Consider the following 13941-nt stretch of genomic DNA (forward strand, 5'->3'; position numbering starts at 1 on the left):
GCTGCTTGCAGTTTTCTCTAAAAGCCATTCATCCAAACAACTTCACACTCAGCACTGCACTTCCTTTGGTCCTGAGAAATACACCTGCCATGAAATACTTGCATCCCCAAGCAATGCTAGAGTATATGCGTCACTTGGGTACAAAAGCTTAAACAAACATTTTACATTATGTCAAAGCCTGGCTGCTTTAGGGAAGACAAGCATTCATTTGGAAAGTTACATCACAGATGCTTGAGTTTGCTCCAGTGTAACATCTCGGTCTCTCTTCCTTCATTTGTTCTCAAATGTACAGCAGCGAGTGCTGGAGAGTGAACTGTACCCAGCATGCTGTCCAGTTATGTTAAATTAATAGTTAATTTTTAAGTCAATAGGGGTCCTCTCTCAATACACGACACAGTGTGAACTTCTGGTAGTATTAACCCAATACTAATTAATATGCTGTGTACATCTTGAGCTCACAGTCATCAACGCACATCCTTTAGTCCTCAGCAACACACCATCCAAATGTGAAGTTCATTGGAGGAATGGTCTTCAAGAAAATCAAAATCACTCCCTCCATTTTAGTTAGATATAACAACAATTTTGACATCCTCAGCACTCAAAAATCCATGTTCAACTCTAATATCAAATAGAATACTGCAGAAAAATGTAGGTAACATCTGGTGATGTCATGCTGTGAGGAGACTCTTTATTATTAGGGTTCAAGCCCCAAAGGGGGAGAGGCCCTTTTACTTTGCCAGATTTTCCGCGAATGTTGGGCCGTTTTGCCGGCAAGCTGCGAGCATTTAGACACACAGAGCCGGATTGACGAGTTGATCCGAGGTACCCAATTTTCCGCCTCGTAGGGTAGTCATATTGGCAGAACCCTTTTAGTTTAAAAAGATCGAGGCGGACTTCCACAACAGGAGGGGCTGTTGAAGACTTGTGGGAGGAGCTGTTGATGACGCCGCACGTGCGACCCACTGGTGGTAGATAAACAGAAAACAGCTGATAGCAGGGATTAGCGAGCAGCTAGTAGCAAGAGGGAAACGCAAACCTGACAGACACTGTAAAGATGAGCAACTGGGGAGACAAAGAATTGCGCACCCTCCTTGCCCTCGCAAACGAAGAGGCCATTAACCGTCAGATGACGGGGACGGTGAAGAACGGGCCGACTTACGAGAGAATCGCCGAAGTACTGACCGCAGCTTCCCTCCCACGTCACTGTTTACGTCACACGCTGAGCTACATGTATTGTTACTTGCTCACCCCTTCCTCATTGCCCCGAAAAAGGCGCATTCTGTATAAACAAAATTAGGTAGGCGGTATTTTGCCGCACTCCCCGATTTTGTTTTTATACTGCCAATGCTGAAAAAAGACTGATTGGGCTTTCCTGCAAATTTGCACAATTCCTATCTAAAAAGGGCTTATATATCCAGTTGATTTGAAAATGGGCACACATATCCAGCTCAATATGCTCTACAAGAAAGCCTTTTTGAAACATAGAAGTCTGCCATGATGGATGTTTTGCTAATTTCCATAATATGAAAATTAATAGACTTTATTTTTATTTTGAGTATTAACACTTAAATTGCTACCCAGCTTCATGGCTAGCATTGTGGCTTGATGGCAATGTCTGTTAGTTGGTCTGTCCACGTCTTTAATCCAGACTGAAATATCTCAGCAACTACTGGATAGATAAGCAGTAAGATTTGTACACCGATGGTCCTCAGAGAGCCCCATGAAGCCCACTGACTCTGGTGATTCCCTGACCTTAACTCCGGTGCCACCACGAGGTTGGCATTTTTGGCCTTACGTAAAATGTCTTAACAATTATAATATCTGGTTCAGACATTTATTCACTCAAAGCACCACTGTCCCTAAATGCTTTTCACATTCATATTTGTAATGCCACCTTACAAAATTATTTATTGATGTGTTATGGCACTGATACTTGATTTGGAATTGAAGTTTGACAAACAAAAGAATCAAGTAGTAAAATTTCATGTTTCATGTAGTGGCGCACCATCTCCAAACTTAGATAAATTCTCTGTACTTCTGACCAGGAGAAAGTCATCCACACCTTCATAACCTCCCACCTTGATTATTGCAATGCATTATATTTTGGTATTATTCAGTCTTGTTTATCCTGTCTTCAAATAGTCCAAAATGGAGCAGCAGGAGTTTTTACAAGGTCAAAGAAGAGGGAGCACATTACCCCCATTCCTGCCTCCCTACACTGGCTGCCTGTTAGATACAGAACCAATTTTAAGATTCTGATGTTCGTCTACAAAGTGTTAAACGGCCTTGCCCCCTCTTACACCATAGAGCTCCTCTCCCCACATCACACTGTGAGAGAACTAAGATCTTCTGTACTGAGATCTAGGACTAAGTGTTACGGGGACAGAGCTTTCTCTGTTGCTGCCCAGAAACTCTGGAATTCTCTTCCTCCCTCCATCTGATTTTCCCCTACCACTGAGATTTTCAAGAGTCATCTTAAAACACACTTTAACTCACGAGCCTTTAATTATGACTAAATTTGACTGTCATTGTTGATGTTACTATCACAATGTAGTGACAGTATAAAAACATCAAGGATACAGTTTTTGCTACAGGTGCAATAATAACTGTAATACAGTCTTTATATGTTATCATTACTGTTATTATTTTATTGTGTGTCTGTCTGTCTGTCTGTCTGTGTCTGTCTGTGTCTGTGTCTGTGTGTTGTAAGAGCACTTAGGATCAACCCTATGTATTGAGTGCTATATAATAAAGTTGACTTGACTTTACCTGTTATACCACAGAGGGTCATTTTGCCCCGTAGTTGTATACTCTGATTATTGCCATGGTAGCACTGCTGTGGAATCCAGACAGTGAAAAATGACTTCTCTGGTGTTATGCCTGTCCTTTTAATCAGTATGTTTGGTATGTCATTATCAGGTGCTGAAGGACGGCATGTTGGAGAATCTGACTCCTCAGCTCTTCCTTGATGTTAACAAACCTAAATATGATGGCACCATACACCTGGACAAGTAAGACACACACTAAGTCATCCTTCTGTTTAAATCAGGGACTGCTGTTTGCTTCTCTCTGGATCTTGATGTGTTCATTTCCATTCCCCCTGCAGAGTGACAAGAAAGATGTGTCCAGACCTCAGCCACTTCGTGGCCTTCTCCTCAGTCAGCTGCGGCCGTGGCAATGCTGGCCAGAGTAATTACGGGTATGCCAACTCAGCCATGGAGCGTGTATGTGAAAAACGCCGCTACAATGGCTTACCTGGATTGGCAGTCCAGTGGGGTGCCATTGGCGATGTAGGCGTGGTGCTGGAGACCATGGGTGGCAATGATGCAGTGATTGGTGGCACCCTACCACAGCGCATCACATCCTGCCTGGAGGTGCTTGACCTCTTCCTGTGCCAGCAGCGGCCAGTGATGTCCAGCTTTGTACTGGCAGAGAGGACAACAGTAAAGAGCGAGGCAGGAAGCCAGAGAGACTTGGTGGACGCTGTAGCTCACATTCTTGGTAAGAGCTGAGCTATCTAAAAAAAAGAGTGTAGGTTTTAGGAAAAGTAGGGCTGCTGTTCATTGTGAAAGATGACCCAAATCAAGCAAGTTTAAAAAATCTGAAAGCTGACTCCTTCAGTGTCCTGACCTAAATGCAAAACAGGCTGAAAAAGATATTCAAAGGTCTAAAGTGTGACAGAAATGTAAAGCATACAGGAGTCTAAGTACATAGACAATAAAAACCCTTTGGATATTTAATGAAAAAAAACACGGCAACTTGCACAGCACATTATTTGTTACCACAGACCAACTGCAAGTGCAATTCAGTGTTGCATTTTTAAAACAGTTATAACTGCTCATAATTATGGTTGTAGAATATTCATTCATTTTACTTCACTGTTTTCATTGAGAAGGCATTCTTCTTTTTCTTGAGCTAAATTTGATCAGGCAAAGCTAGCAGCATTTTCACTGTGCCCTTCCCTCTCAGGCGTGCGAGATGTAAATAGCCTGAACCCTGATACTTCCTTGGCTGACCTGGGCCTGGACTCCTTGATGGGTGTGGAGGTTCGCCAGACTCTGGAGCGTGACTATGACATCGCCATGGCCATGAGGGAGATCCGCCAGATCACCATCAATAAGTTGCGAGAGCTGGCCAACAGCAAGCCAGGTGGATCAAATAGTTTTATTAAGACAGAAAAAAAGAAGACAACATTAAGAGATGCAGTTAAAGAGATCAGTTTAAATCCGGTTTCTTTGCAGGATGTGGCTTTTTAAAACCTGCAGATACACTTACATATGTTTGTTGCCTTTGCTACTTCCAACTATCCAGAATCTCTGCATACTATGGCCAAGAGGGATGCTGTTCAGTCTTTGTTGGAGTCTGATCTGTCTCAGATGTTAGTAAACCCTAACGGCCCCACAGTGACACCACTCAACAGGGTTCAGAGCCAGGAGAGGCCACTGTTCCTGGTCCATCCCATTGAGGGCTCCACTGCTGCCTTTAAGACGCTCGCTCTCAAACTCAGCATGCCTTGCTACGGCCTGCAGTGCACAGAAGGTATTGTTAACAAACACACTCATTTAGGCTCACAAAAGCAAAGAGAAATTAAAAAAGGCAGCATATTACCATGCTAATAAAGAGCAAGGCCACACTTTGTCCTCAAAACAGAATGCTTATGATAAGTCCTGAATATTACAATTTATGCTAAGAGTCATAGATGTTTGACTCAGTCTTTATATATGTATATATATATATATATATATAGAGAGAGAGAGAGAGTATGTGTGTATGGTAATTGCCTCTCCTTTCCACCTGTTGTTTGTCCAATTTGCACAACAGCAGGTGAAATTGATTCACAATCAGTATTGCTTCCTAACTGATATCCCAAGAGTTTGACTGACTTTGAGTTACACTGTGATGATGATGTGTTCCCTTTATTTTTTTGAGCAGTGTATATAGGTATATATACGTGTGTGTGTGTGTGTGTGTGTGTGTGTGTGTGTGTGTGTGTGTGTGTGAGAGAGAGAGAGAGAGAAAGAGAGTGTGTATACAAGTGTGACGATTTAAATCTGTGAACTGATTATACAATGTCCAACCGAGCTCATCCTGGTGTATCCCCTCTCCCTCAGCTGCTCCTCTGGACAGCATCCAGTCCCTGGCAGCCTACTATGTGAAGTGTATCAGACAGGTTCAGCCAGACGGGCCCTATCGAATTGCTGGATATTCCTTTGGTGCCTGTGTGGCATTTGAAATGTGTTCTCAGCTACAGACCCAGAATTTGCCTGTGGAATACCTCTTTCTGTTCGATGGATCACACTCCTATGTGGCAGCGTATACACAGGTTAGCAAAAAGAGCTATTTTATACACACACACACCCACACGCGCACACACATGTGCAGGGTTTCCAACTGTTTTGAGAGGTGTGTTGCACAAAGGGAAAGTCAAAGAACGGGATTGGTCTGATTTCTGTGGGGATGTGAAGGAATATCTGTGACACGTAACGTAACTCTTAAGTATTTCACACATTAATACACCAATACACAGTAGAAATTAAAAGATTAATATTTGCATTTAATGATATACTTTGGGGGGGGGGCGGCACGGTGGTGTGGTGGTTAGCACTGTCGCCTCACAGCAAGAGGGTTGCCGGTTTGATCCCGGATGTGGGAGCCCTTCTGTGCGGAGTTTGCATGTTCTCCCCGTGTCAGCGTGGGTTCTCTCCGGGCACTCCGGCTTCCTCCCCCAGTCCAAAGACATGCAGATTGGGGACTAGGTTAATTGATAACTCTAAATTGTCCGTAGGTGTGAATGCGAGTGTGAATGGTTGTTTGTCTCTATGTGTCAGCCCTGCGATAGTCTGTGTGAATGGTTGTTTGTCTCTATGTGTCAGCCCTGCGATAGTCTGGCGGCCTGTCCAGGGTGTACCTTGCCTCTCGCCCGATGTCAGCTGGGATAGGCTCCAGCCCCCCCGCGACCCTCAAGAGGATGAAGCGGTTAGAAGATGAATGAATGGATGAATATACTTTGGGGACAGCTTGAGATTTAAACTAATCAAGTTAACTCCATGTTTGCTTTCTAGAGCTACAGGGCCAAGTTGACACCAGGCAAGGAGTCTGAGGCTGAAACTGAAGCCCTGTGTGCCTTCATCCAGCAGTTCACTGGCATCGCGTACAACAAGGTATACAGCCTCTGATACATGTGCACGCACGCACGCACGCACGCACGCACCAAATATTGTCACACATTGTGACTTCCCAAACTATTTAGCTGCGAATATTGTGGAGTTTTTAAAGTTATGAGTCCTGATGATTAACAAAAATCAAAAAGGGTGAACCGCGGCTAATGAATCAGTGATGACATCACAGTAGGGCTGTTCGATATTGGGGGGAAAAAACTGATATTGCAATTTTTTCTGAGATATATATTGTGATATGAAAAAAATGCAGGGATTTTTACCATATGACTTTAATTGCTCTATTTGGAAAAAGTTCATCATTCTATAATTATTGGAGTAATTTTGTAGTGCATCTGCATACAAAATAAAAAAGACAATAACAGCTGAAAAATTACCTTCTACTGTGAAGACTCTTTTGAGGGGGCGGAGGGGGAAATAGGTAGTTTAAAGGGATAGTGCACCCAAAAATGAAAATTCAGCCATTATCTACTCACCCATATGCCGATGGAGGCTCAGGTGAAGTTTTAGAGTCCTCACAACACTTGCGGAGATCCCAGGGGAGAGGGGGTAGCAACACAACTCCACCTAATGGAGGCTTACGGCGCCCCAGATTCAAACGTCCAAAAACACATAATTGAAACCACAAAATATCTCCATACTGCTCGTCCGTACTGATCCAAGTGTCCTGAAGCCGGTGAGCGCGGTGCACAGAGAAGCAGTTAGAGCTACAGGCTACAGTGAGGCTAAAAACAGAGTTCAAATGACGTTTTTCCAAACAACTTTTTATGTCAGGGCTTCAGGACACTTGGATCACTAAGGACGAGCAGTATGGAGATATTTTGTGGTTTCAAATATGTGTTTTGGACGTTTGAATCTGGGGTGCCGTAAGCCTCCATTAGGTGGAGTTGTGTTGCTACCCCCTCTCCCCTTGGATCTCCGCAAGTGATGTGAGGACTCTAAAACTTCACCTGAGCCTCCCTCGGCATATGGGTGAGTAGATAATGGCTGAATTTTTGGATGCACTATCCCTTTAATATACTGGTTGATTCATGATGACACCCCTGTACATACAATACTCCATCAATTTAGGCTAAAGTCAAAGATCTACCTCATCATATCAATAACCCATGTTTCTTACCCTAAAGTAAGGCTCCCCTATGTTGCTTCATTCCTGTTCCTCACTCCTTTTCATTGCAGCAATTTTGGGGTTGAAACCATTTGTTGCAAAGATTTAATGCTAAATTTATCCATTTTGTACCACTTGAGCATTGATAAAATTGATTTTAAATGGTCAAAAATTCCTTCAAAATAGCATATTAAGACACCAAGATCTGAGGAACACCATGGAAAAATGCATACTGTAATTTGGTATCAAAAACCTTCGACATTTAGAGATTTTTGTAGAAATTGCATTTTTCAGCAATTGGATGGTGAGCAGTTTTGTTCAGGAAACTGCTGAGAAACCCTCTTATTGTCAGTATGCCTAACAAAGCCATCCATCCTCTGAGAGCTCAATTTCTCGTCTTTGGCCATAAATGTTAATGAGGCTGTGATAATCTTAGAGGATACTATAGATCATTTTATACCGTAATGTCCATTTCCAAAACATTGTCTCACACATGAATGCAACTGTGCTCATTGAATCCACAAGAGGCTCAGCTTTCCAGTCAGACCCAATCTATGAATTTCCAAGACTGTTTAAGGACTCCAGTGTGCAGAATCATTCAAATACAATGTGTAAAAGTAACACATTTGTACTGTATGCAAAAACCTGCATGGTCTTTTCTCCAAACTTAATGGGACTGGCTTAAATTTGTTTCCAGTGTCTGTAAAGGGGAGACTGGTGGGTACCCATAGAACCTATTTTCATTCAGATATCTTGAAGTGAGAGGTCAAGGGACCTCTGTGAAGAAGGCCAGGCCGCTTTTCCCTCACCTAAATTTGGAGTGTTATTTAGCCCCCTTCTTGACAAGCTAGCATGGCATGGTTATTAAATGGATTCCTCTGGTCTTCTAGTTTCATATCTTTTTTTTGTATACTTTATTAATCCCCCTGAGGGGAAATTCAATTTTTTCACTCCATGGTCATTAACACACAGGTCCGAAAGACGCACACATGCACAAACAGGACCTATACATGCACAAAGTGGAGAGATGTCAGAGTGAGGGGGCTGCCTTGGTCACGCGCCCCAAGCGGTTGGGGGGTTCAGTGCCTTGCTCAAGGGCACCTCGGCAGTGCCCAGGAGGTGAACTGACACCTCTCCAGCCACCAGTCCACGCTCCATATTTGGTCCGGACGGGGACTCGAACAGGAGACCCTCTGGTTCCCAACCCAAGTCCCTATAGACTGAGCTACTGCCGCCCAGTATCTTCACTCTAGCTTTAAAACTCAGGCCGCTACAGCCTGTGAAGAACACGACCGTTGGCCAAGGCTACCGCATCCTTGCACAGTAGAGGAGGTTCATCAGTTTTGGGACTGCTACACTATTATGGCAAACTAGATTAAGATTTGGATAAGAGGCAGCAGAGTGGTGCAGTGGGTGAATTGAGCTCCATTTCCACCAAAAACCTTTGGTATAGTACCTTTGGAACCAAAAGGTACCTTGACCCTAGGTCCTTTTAGCATTTCCACTGCAAATGGTACTCTTTAATGTGGGTGGGGTTGTTGTCACTTACTGCTCTGTCCAGCACTTGCTATATTTCTTCATCACCGGTGACATAGAGCAAAGTCTATACCTTGCTTATTGTCCTGTTGGGAACATAAATTCGGGCTTCACACGGAGGCACCAAATATGTAGGGATTTAATTGGCTATCGGAAGGCACCAAATATGTAGGGATTTAATTGGCTATCGGAAATAATTAATAATTATTATTAATAATTAACAATTATGTTAAATAATGTGACTTAATTAACATTAAATCACCTCATGGGGCACCATTCCCAAAAAGGGAAAAATGATAGCCAGTTAAAGATATCAGTCTCATAAAATAGGCTAAACTATTAATTTGGAGTTTGATTAATAATTAAATTAATGACAACAACCAAAAGGATTTCGGAGTTCTTGACGCAGCAGAGGTTGACTATTCACTCTTGTGCAACATTAAACAGACAGCAGGCATGATTCCAAAGAATTATATTTATTCACAAACTAGCAAGCAAATCAAAACACACAAATTCTAACTAACTATATACAAGCTTGGTGTGCGTGTGTGTGTGTGAGAGAGAGAGTGAAAGAAGAGAAAGACAAAGGTGGGTGTGGTGATCAAGGAGCCGTTTGGCCTACAAAACAAAATGGCTGACAACAGAGAACTACCAAAATGGCCGAATCAAGGCTGGCTTCAGGTCGGGGGAGGTGTTTGTCTGACCGTGTGGTCAGGACTTACGCTGCATTCCAGGCAACCTGTCACTCATGTTTTTACAACCTTCTACCCGTGAAAGTGCACTGGAACGGCAGTCAAACCTGTAACTTCCCACCCGTGAACTCGTACCAGATCGATGTACTCCCAGTTACACTTTTTGACATCACACAACCCTCTAAACCAATGACCTTACTCCTCTAAACAACAATGGCAGCTCCATGGATGCGGTGTTGATGCAGGTGATACACGGTGAGAAATAGACATAAAATAACCCTAATGTTAACGCATTATTGGCAGCTGCTCTAACAGCTGGTTTCCAGTGCAAGAATAAATCAATACAAAATATGTTTCCAAACACACAGATAACTTTAAAAAAAAAGTATAATAGCATCTGTGACCTTATGCGCCGTTTCTCCTCCTCCGTTTCGCTCAAATGAGCAAGGAACCGGCACCTTTGGTGACAGAAGTGATCATAAACAAACATAAACCCCGCACGGTCCGCCATGTTGCTTTGAGAGTTTGGCGTGACTTGCCTGGAACGCTATGAAGTCGTGAGTCGTGACTTGAAGTGGTGACTTACGGGCTCAGAAACTTGCCTGGAACGCAGCAAAAGACAAAGGAAAAGAAGCGGGAACTTTGAGATGTCTGTTAGGGTGTAGCTCTGTTGAAAGCCTATTTGTTAATGAGTCTGTGTCAATGTGACGTGTGTTGCAAACCGTGTGGATTAGTGCAGAGATTGTTTAGTTGGGTGCAAGAATCTGTTTGTGAACAGTATTAGCAAACTAAACACTTAGCTTTGGCGAAGCCACCTAATCAATGACCTAACTGCAAACTATCACAACAATAACTCAATGACAGCATTAAATCACATACAACAAGTTAAACAGTCTTGCTTAGCCTGTAAAGCTGTGATAAGCTATGCCCAGTTGTTACGTTACCGATCCTTGAATGGATGGGAGAAAGAGTCACTTGGTGGTGTACTGCTTTGTTAGCCAGCAGAAGAAGGCTGAGAAGAACTGTGGTTTCAGCTGCAGTCTTTGTTGTGTCCTTTGTTCGTGGTTTCAGCTGCAGTCTTTGTTGTGTCCTTTGTTCCAAAGGTGAAACTCTGAGGAAGCTGGTCGTTCAGGGTTTAGCAGAGTTAGACGCTGGGTGCTAACTCACTTGGTTCTCTTTGTTGCTGGAAAGCTAGTTGCAAACCTTGTGTTTGCAAGAGAGTCTATGATCAATTGCCCTCCTTTTAGTGGTTCGGGGCTACGGAGCCAGAGTCTGGGCCTCTGGGCTGTTCCAGGCCCAGCCGGAGAGAGGTGTGAGCTGCTCCGCAGTTGGAGCAATAGCTGTGAGCTGTTGTAGCTCCAGAGCAAGAGAGAGCGCTTGAAAGGAGCAGGACTTAGCTTAGAGTTTGGTGACATCACAGAGGGTCACTGTAACAGTACTGTCCAATCAAGTTGTGAGACTTGTGTCTCACTGAGGTGTGAGGTGAGACCTCCTGTGGAGATGGGTGTCACCTAGCTCTCTTTGTTTGAAGACAAAGAGCATGCAGAGGAAAAAGCCTTTAAATGTCCAGTGATGATTTTACGAAATGATAAATCATCTGTGGTCCTGTGAATCCCAACAGTCCACAGAACATGGTTGCATGCTGACATTTCCAGAACAAAATAGAACCGGCTGCAGTGAGTCTCTCTTTCCATGGGATATTTAAAAATGCATTTAGTCCTTCTCAGGCAAGTGCAGGGGTTTAGTGAGGTGAGTTGCCTTAAGGCAAAAGGGTTCATGGTTCTGAAGAGAGGGGCCTTTCTGTGTGGTTTGCATGTTCTCCCCTGCCAATGTGGGTTTTATCTGGGTTCTTCTTCTTCTTCCATATGCACTGACGATAGTCCCTTGAGGACTGAAACGTTTGCTGCTTGTTTGTTTGAAGATCCCCAGTAAAATGATCTTTCATTAAGACTCTCAGTCTACATTTGTTTTCTGTGTGCGAGTCCTTTTCCGCTTTTTGACTTTTATCTCAGACTACCGCACCAGAATTAAGAAGCTTTTGGACTGATGTTTTAAGTGCGCAGCTCTTTTTGCCTATTACTACTTTCTCTAGTTTCCTCACATAGTCCAAAGACATGCAGGTGGTTTGTCCTTGTTTAAGTGCTGTTCTGTGGTCTGGTCTATCACTATATATATTGCTTCAATAAGTAAATTCTCCTCTGACCCCTGGCCTCTCTTATTCTGCAGCTTGTGGAGACTCTTCTCCCACTGTCAGACCTGGGAGCCCGTGTCAACACTGCAGTGGACCTTATCACCTCCAGCCACAAGAACATCAGCCGAGACTCACTGCACTTTGCGGCCATCACCTTTTACTACAAGCTGAAGGCTGCTGATGGCTATGTGCCTGCGACAAAATACCATGGCAAAGTGACGCTACTGCGTGCCAAAACCAGCAGTGAATATGAACAAAACCTGGGAGCTGACTACAAGCTCAGCGAGGTAATGCATACTCACACACATTCACCTCAGTGTCTGAACACACATGGATGTAATCTGTAACTGCAACTTGACTGGTTCAGAGGCATAAAACTGTGAGGCAGTAATTTCAGTTTGATCCTGATTATTATTATTGCACATTAGACTTACTGCAGGTCCTCTTGTGTATGCTATCACACATTTAACTATATATAGTGAAAACACAAGTATTTGACAAATAATCTTAAAATCGCTCTGAGCTTAAATGCTGATTAAGTTGTGTCTGATGGGTGTGTCTTTCGTCAGGTATGTGATGGCAAGGTATCAGTCCACATGATTGAGGGAGACCACCGCACCTTCCTGCAAGGAGAGGGGGTGGAGTCCATCAGCAGCATCATCCACAGCTCACTGGCTGAGCCGCGGGTCACAGTGAGGGAGGGTTAGGCATGTCCTGCCCAACCACACCCTCCACCTCCACACTATTTCCACAACATTCCTAGAATCTGTCTTTGTCCAACTTTGTTTTATAGAGTGAGAATACTCCACAGCATGTTAACGCTCTGTGCCATTTTGATCGAATATCCCATATGCACCTTTTCAGAACTCATTGGTCAATTCAAGCACTGGACACTCTCCCTAACCTATCTGAGCTCTTAGCTGGTATCTTCCTGTTTGATAAATAAAATGTGCTGTCAGTGTGTACAGTAAGTTATGTCTCACCATGTTTCAGTCAGCCTTTTTTGGATTGTATAAAGGATACCAATTTTATCAATCAACATTCACATACGTATAGTGGATGACTATTAATTATTGGCAATTTATAAAACACAACATTTTTAAGTATTTGAGCGTTTTTTACAGAACAGTCCAAGAAAATTAGGTTTTTGCAGGGCTGGACCTGGACAGTAAAATCAGCCCAGGCATTTTGGCCCAGACGGACCTAAAACAATCTATGATGCAAATGTGAGCTCACACATATGCAAGTCAGTCATATTATTCAAAGGCACAGATTTTTTTCATTATTTGGAGGACACATATTAAGTGGTGGTGTCTCGGTGCCTCCAACCAAAATTTTGAGCATCAAAGACTGCACCAATTCGTGCCTTTTCTGCAATTTATGGTTAATACATTATATATATATATATCTTGTGATCTCTAAAACATGGTCATGGTGGTTTTGACAGGACATGGTGAAAACATACTTTCAAATTCAGTGTATTGAAAAGGGATTTTTTTTTTATTTTGAAGTGTAAATAATTATCGATGCCCCTAAAACACCCTCATGCCCTGATACTAATAAAACATAATCATAAATGTTCGTAACCAATGTTATTTTTATCTGAAATAAGACCCCACTAATAAGCAAACAAGTGTATGTAGATATCTGATAAGGTCAAAGGGTCTGTCTTGGCAAATTTTTCCCAGCTGACAAACTTGTTAATGCCAACACATTGTTGAGTTTATTGGTTGCTTTGCCCCTTACTAACAAATGATTGACTTCTGTGTGAACACAGGGTGTTATTCTGAGGGTGAAAACTAGTGACAGTTACAGTATTTTTGATAGACCCATGGTGATGCACTGAGTAGGTTTGGTAGGAAAATGTCTCACTAAGTGTCGCATCCTCTCTCAAATCAGCTGTTAGGTTGTGAATGACTACTAACTGATTTGGACAGCAGAATCCTCTGTCCTGGATCTCTGCTGAAAGGCTGTGTCCTCGCAGAGCTGTCTGACTCCCATCACCCTCACTTAGTTTCATGATACCCAGTCGAGCAATCCACTCCCACTATAGAATAGCATATAGCAGCCAACCTGATCTCTGAGACCTCTGATCTGGTCAGTGAAGGGTCAGGTGACTTGAGGCAATTGTGGTGACTGATTGCAGTGAAAAGGAAGTGACAGTCTATGTTAATGTCTTACATTGTAATATTCCCGGTATGTATTGTTATGACTAATAAAGGCCTCTCACTGATCACT

At 43.1% G+C, this 13941-nt stretch overlaps 1 protein-coding gene across 2 annotated transcripts in view; it reads left to right on the plus strand.

The window, feature by feature from the left end:
- fasn (fatty acid synthase) overlaps positions 1-13941 on the plus strand; it is a 116819-nt gene extending 102878 nt beyond the window's left edge. For both annotated transcript variants that reach the window (XM_050060257.1, XM_050060256.1), the window contains 8 exons: positions 2920-3011; positions 3107-3501; positions 3970-4149; positions 4312-4539; positions 5112-5323; positions 6063-6161; positions 11739-11990; positions 12273-13941. In XM_050060257.1, the coding sequence (XP_049916214.1) occupies positions 2920-3011; positions 3107-3501; positions 3970-4149; positions 4312-4539; positions 5112-5323; positions 6063-6161; positions 11739-11990; positions 12273-12410 (1596 nt within the window). In that variant the 3' untranslated portion in view covers positions 12411-13941. The remainder of the gene's footprint in view (positions 1-2919; positions 3012-3106; positions 3502-3969; positions 4150-4311; positions 4540-5111; positions 5324-6062; positions 6162-11738; positions 11991-12272) is intronic.

Source organism: Epinephelus moara, chromosome 13 (genome assembly GCF_006386435.1).
Source record: "Epinephelus moara isolate mb chromosome 13, YSFRI_EMoa_1.0, whole genome shotgun sequence".
Lineage (NCBI taxonomy): Eukaryota > Metazoa > Chordata > Actinopteri > Perciformes > Serranidae > Epinephelus > Epinephelus moara.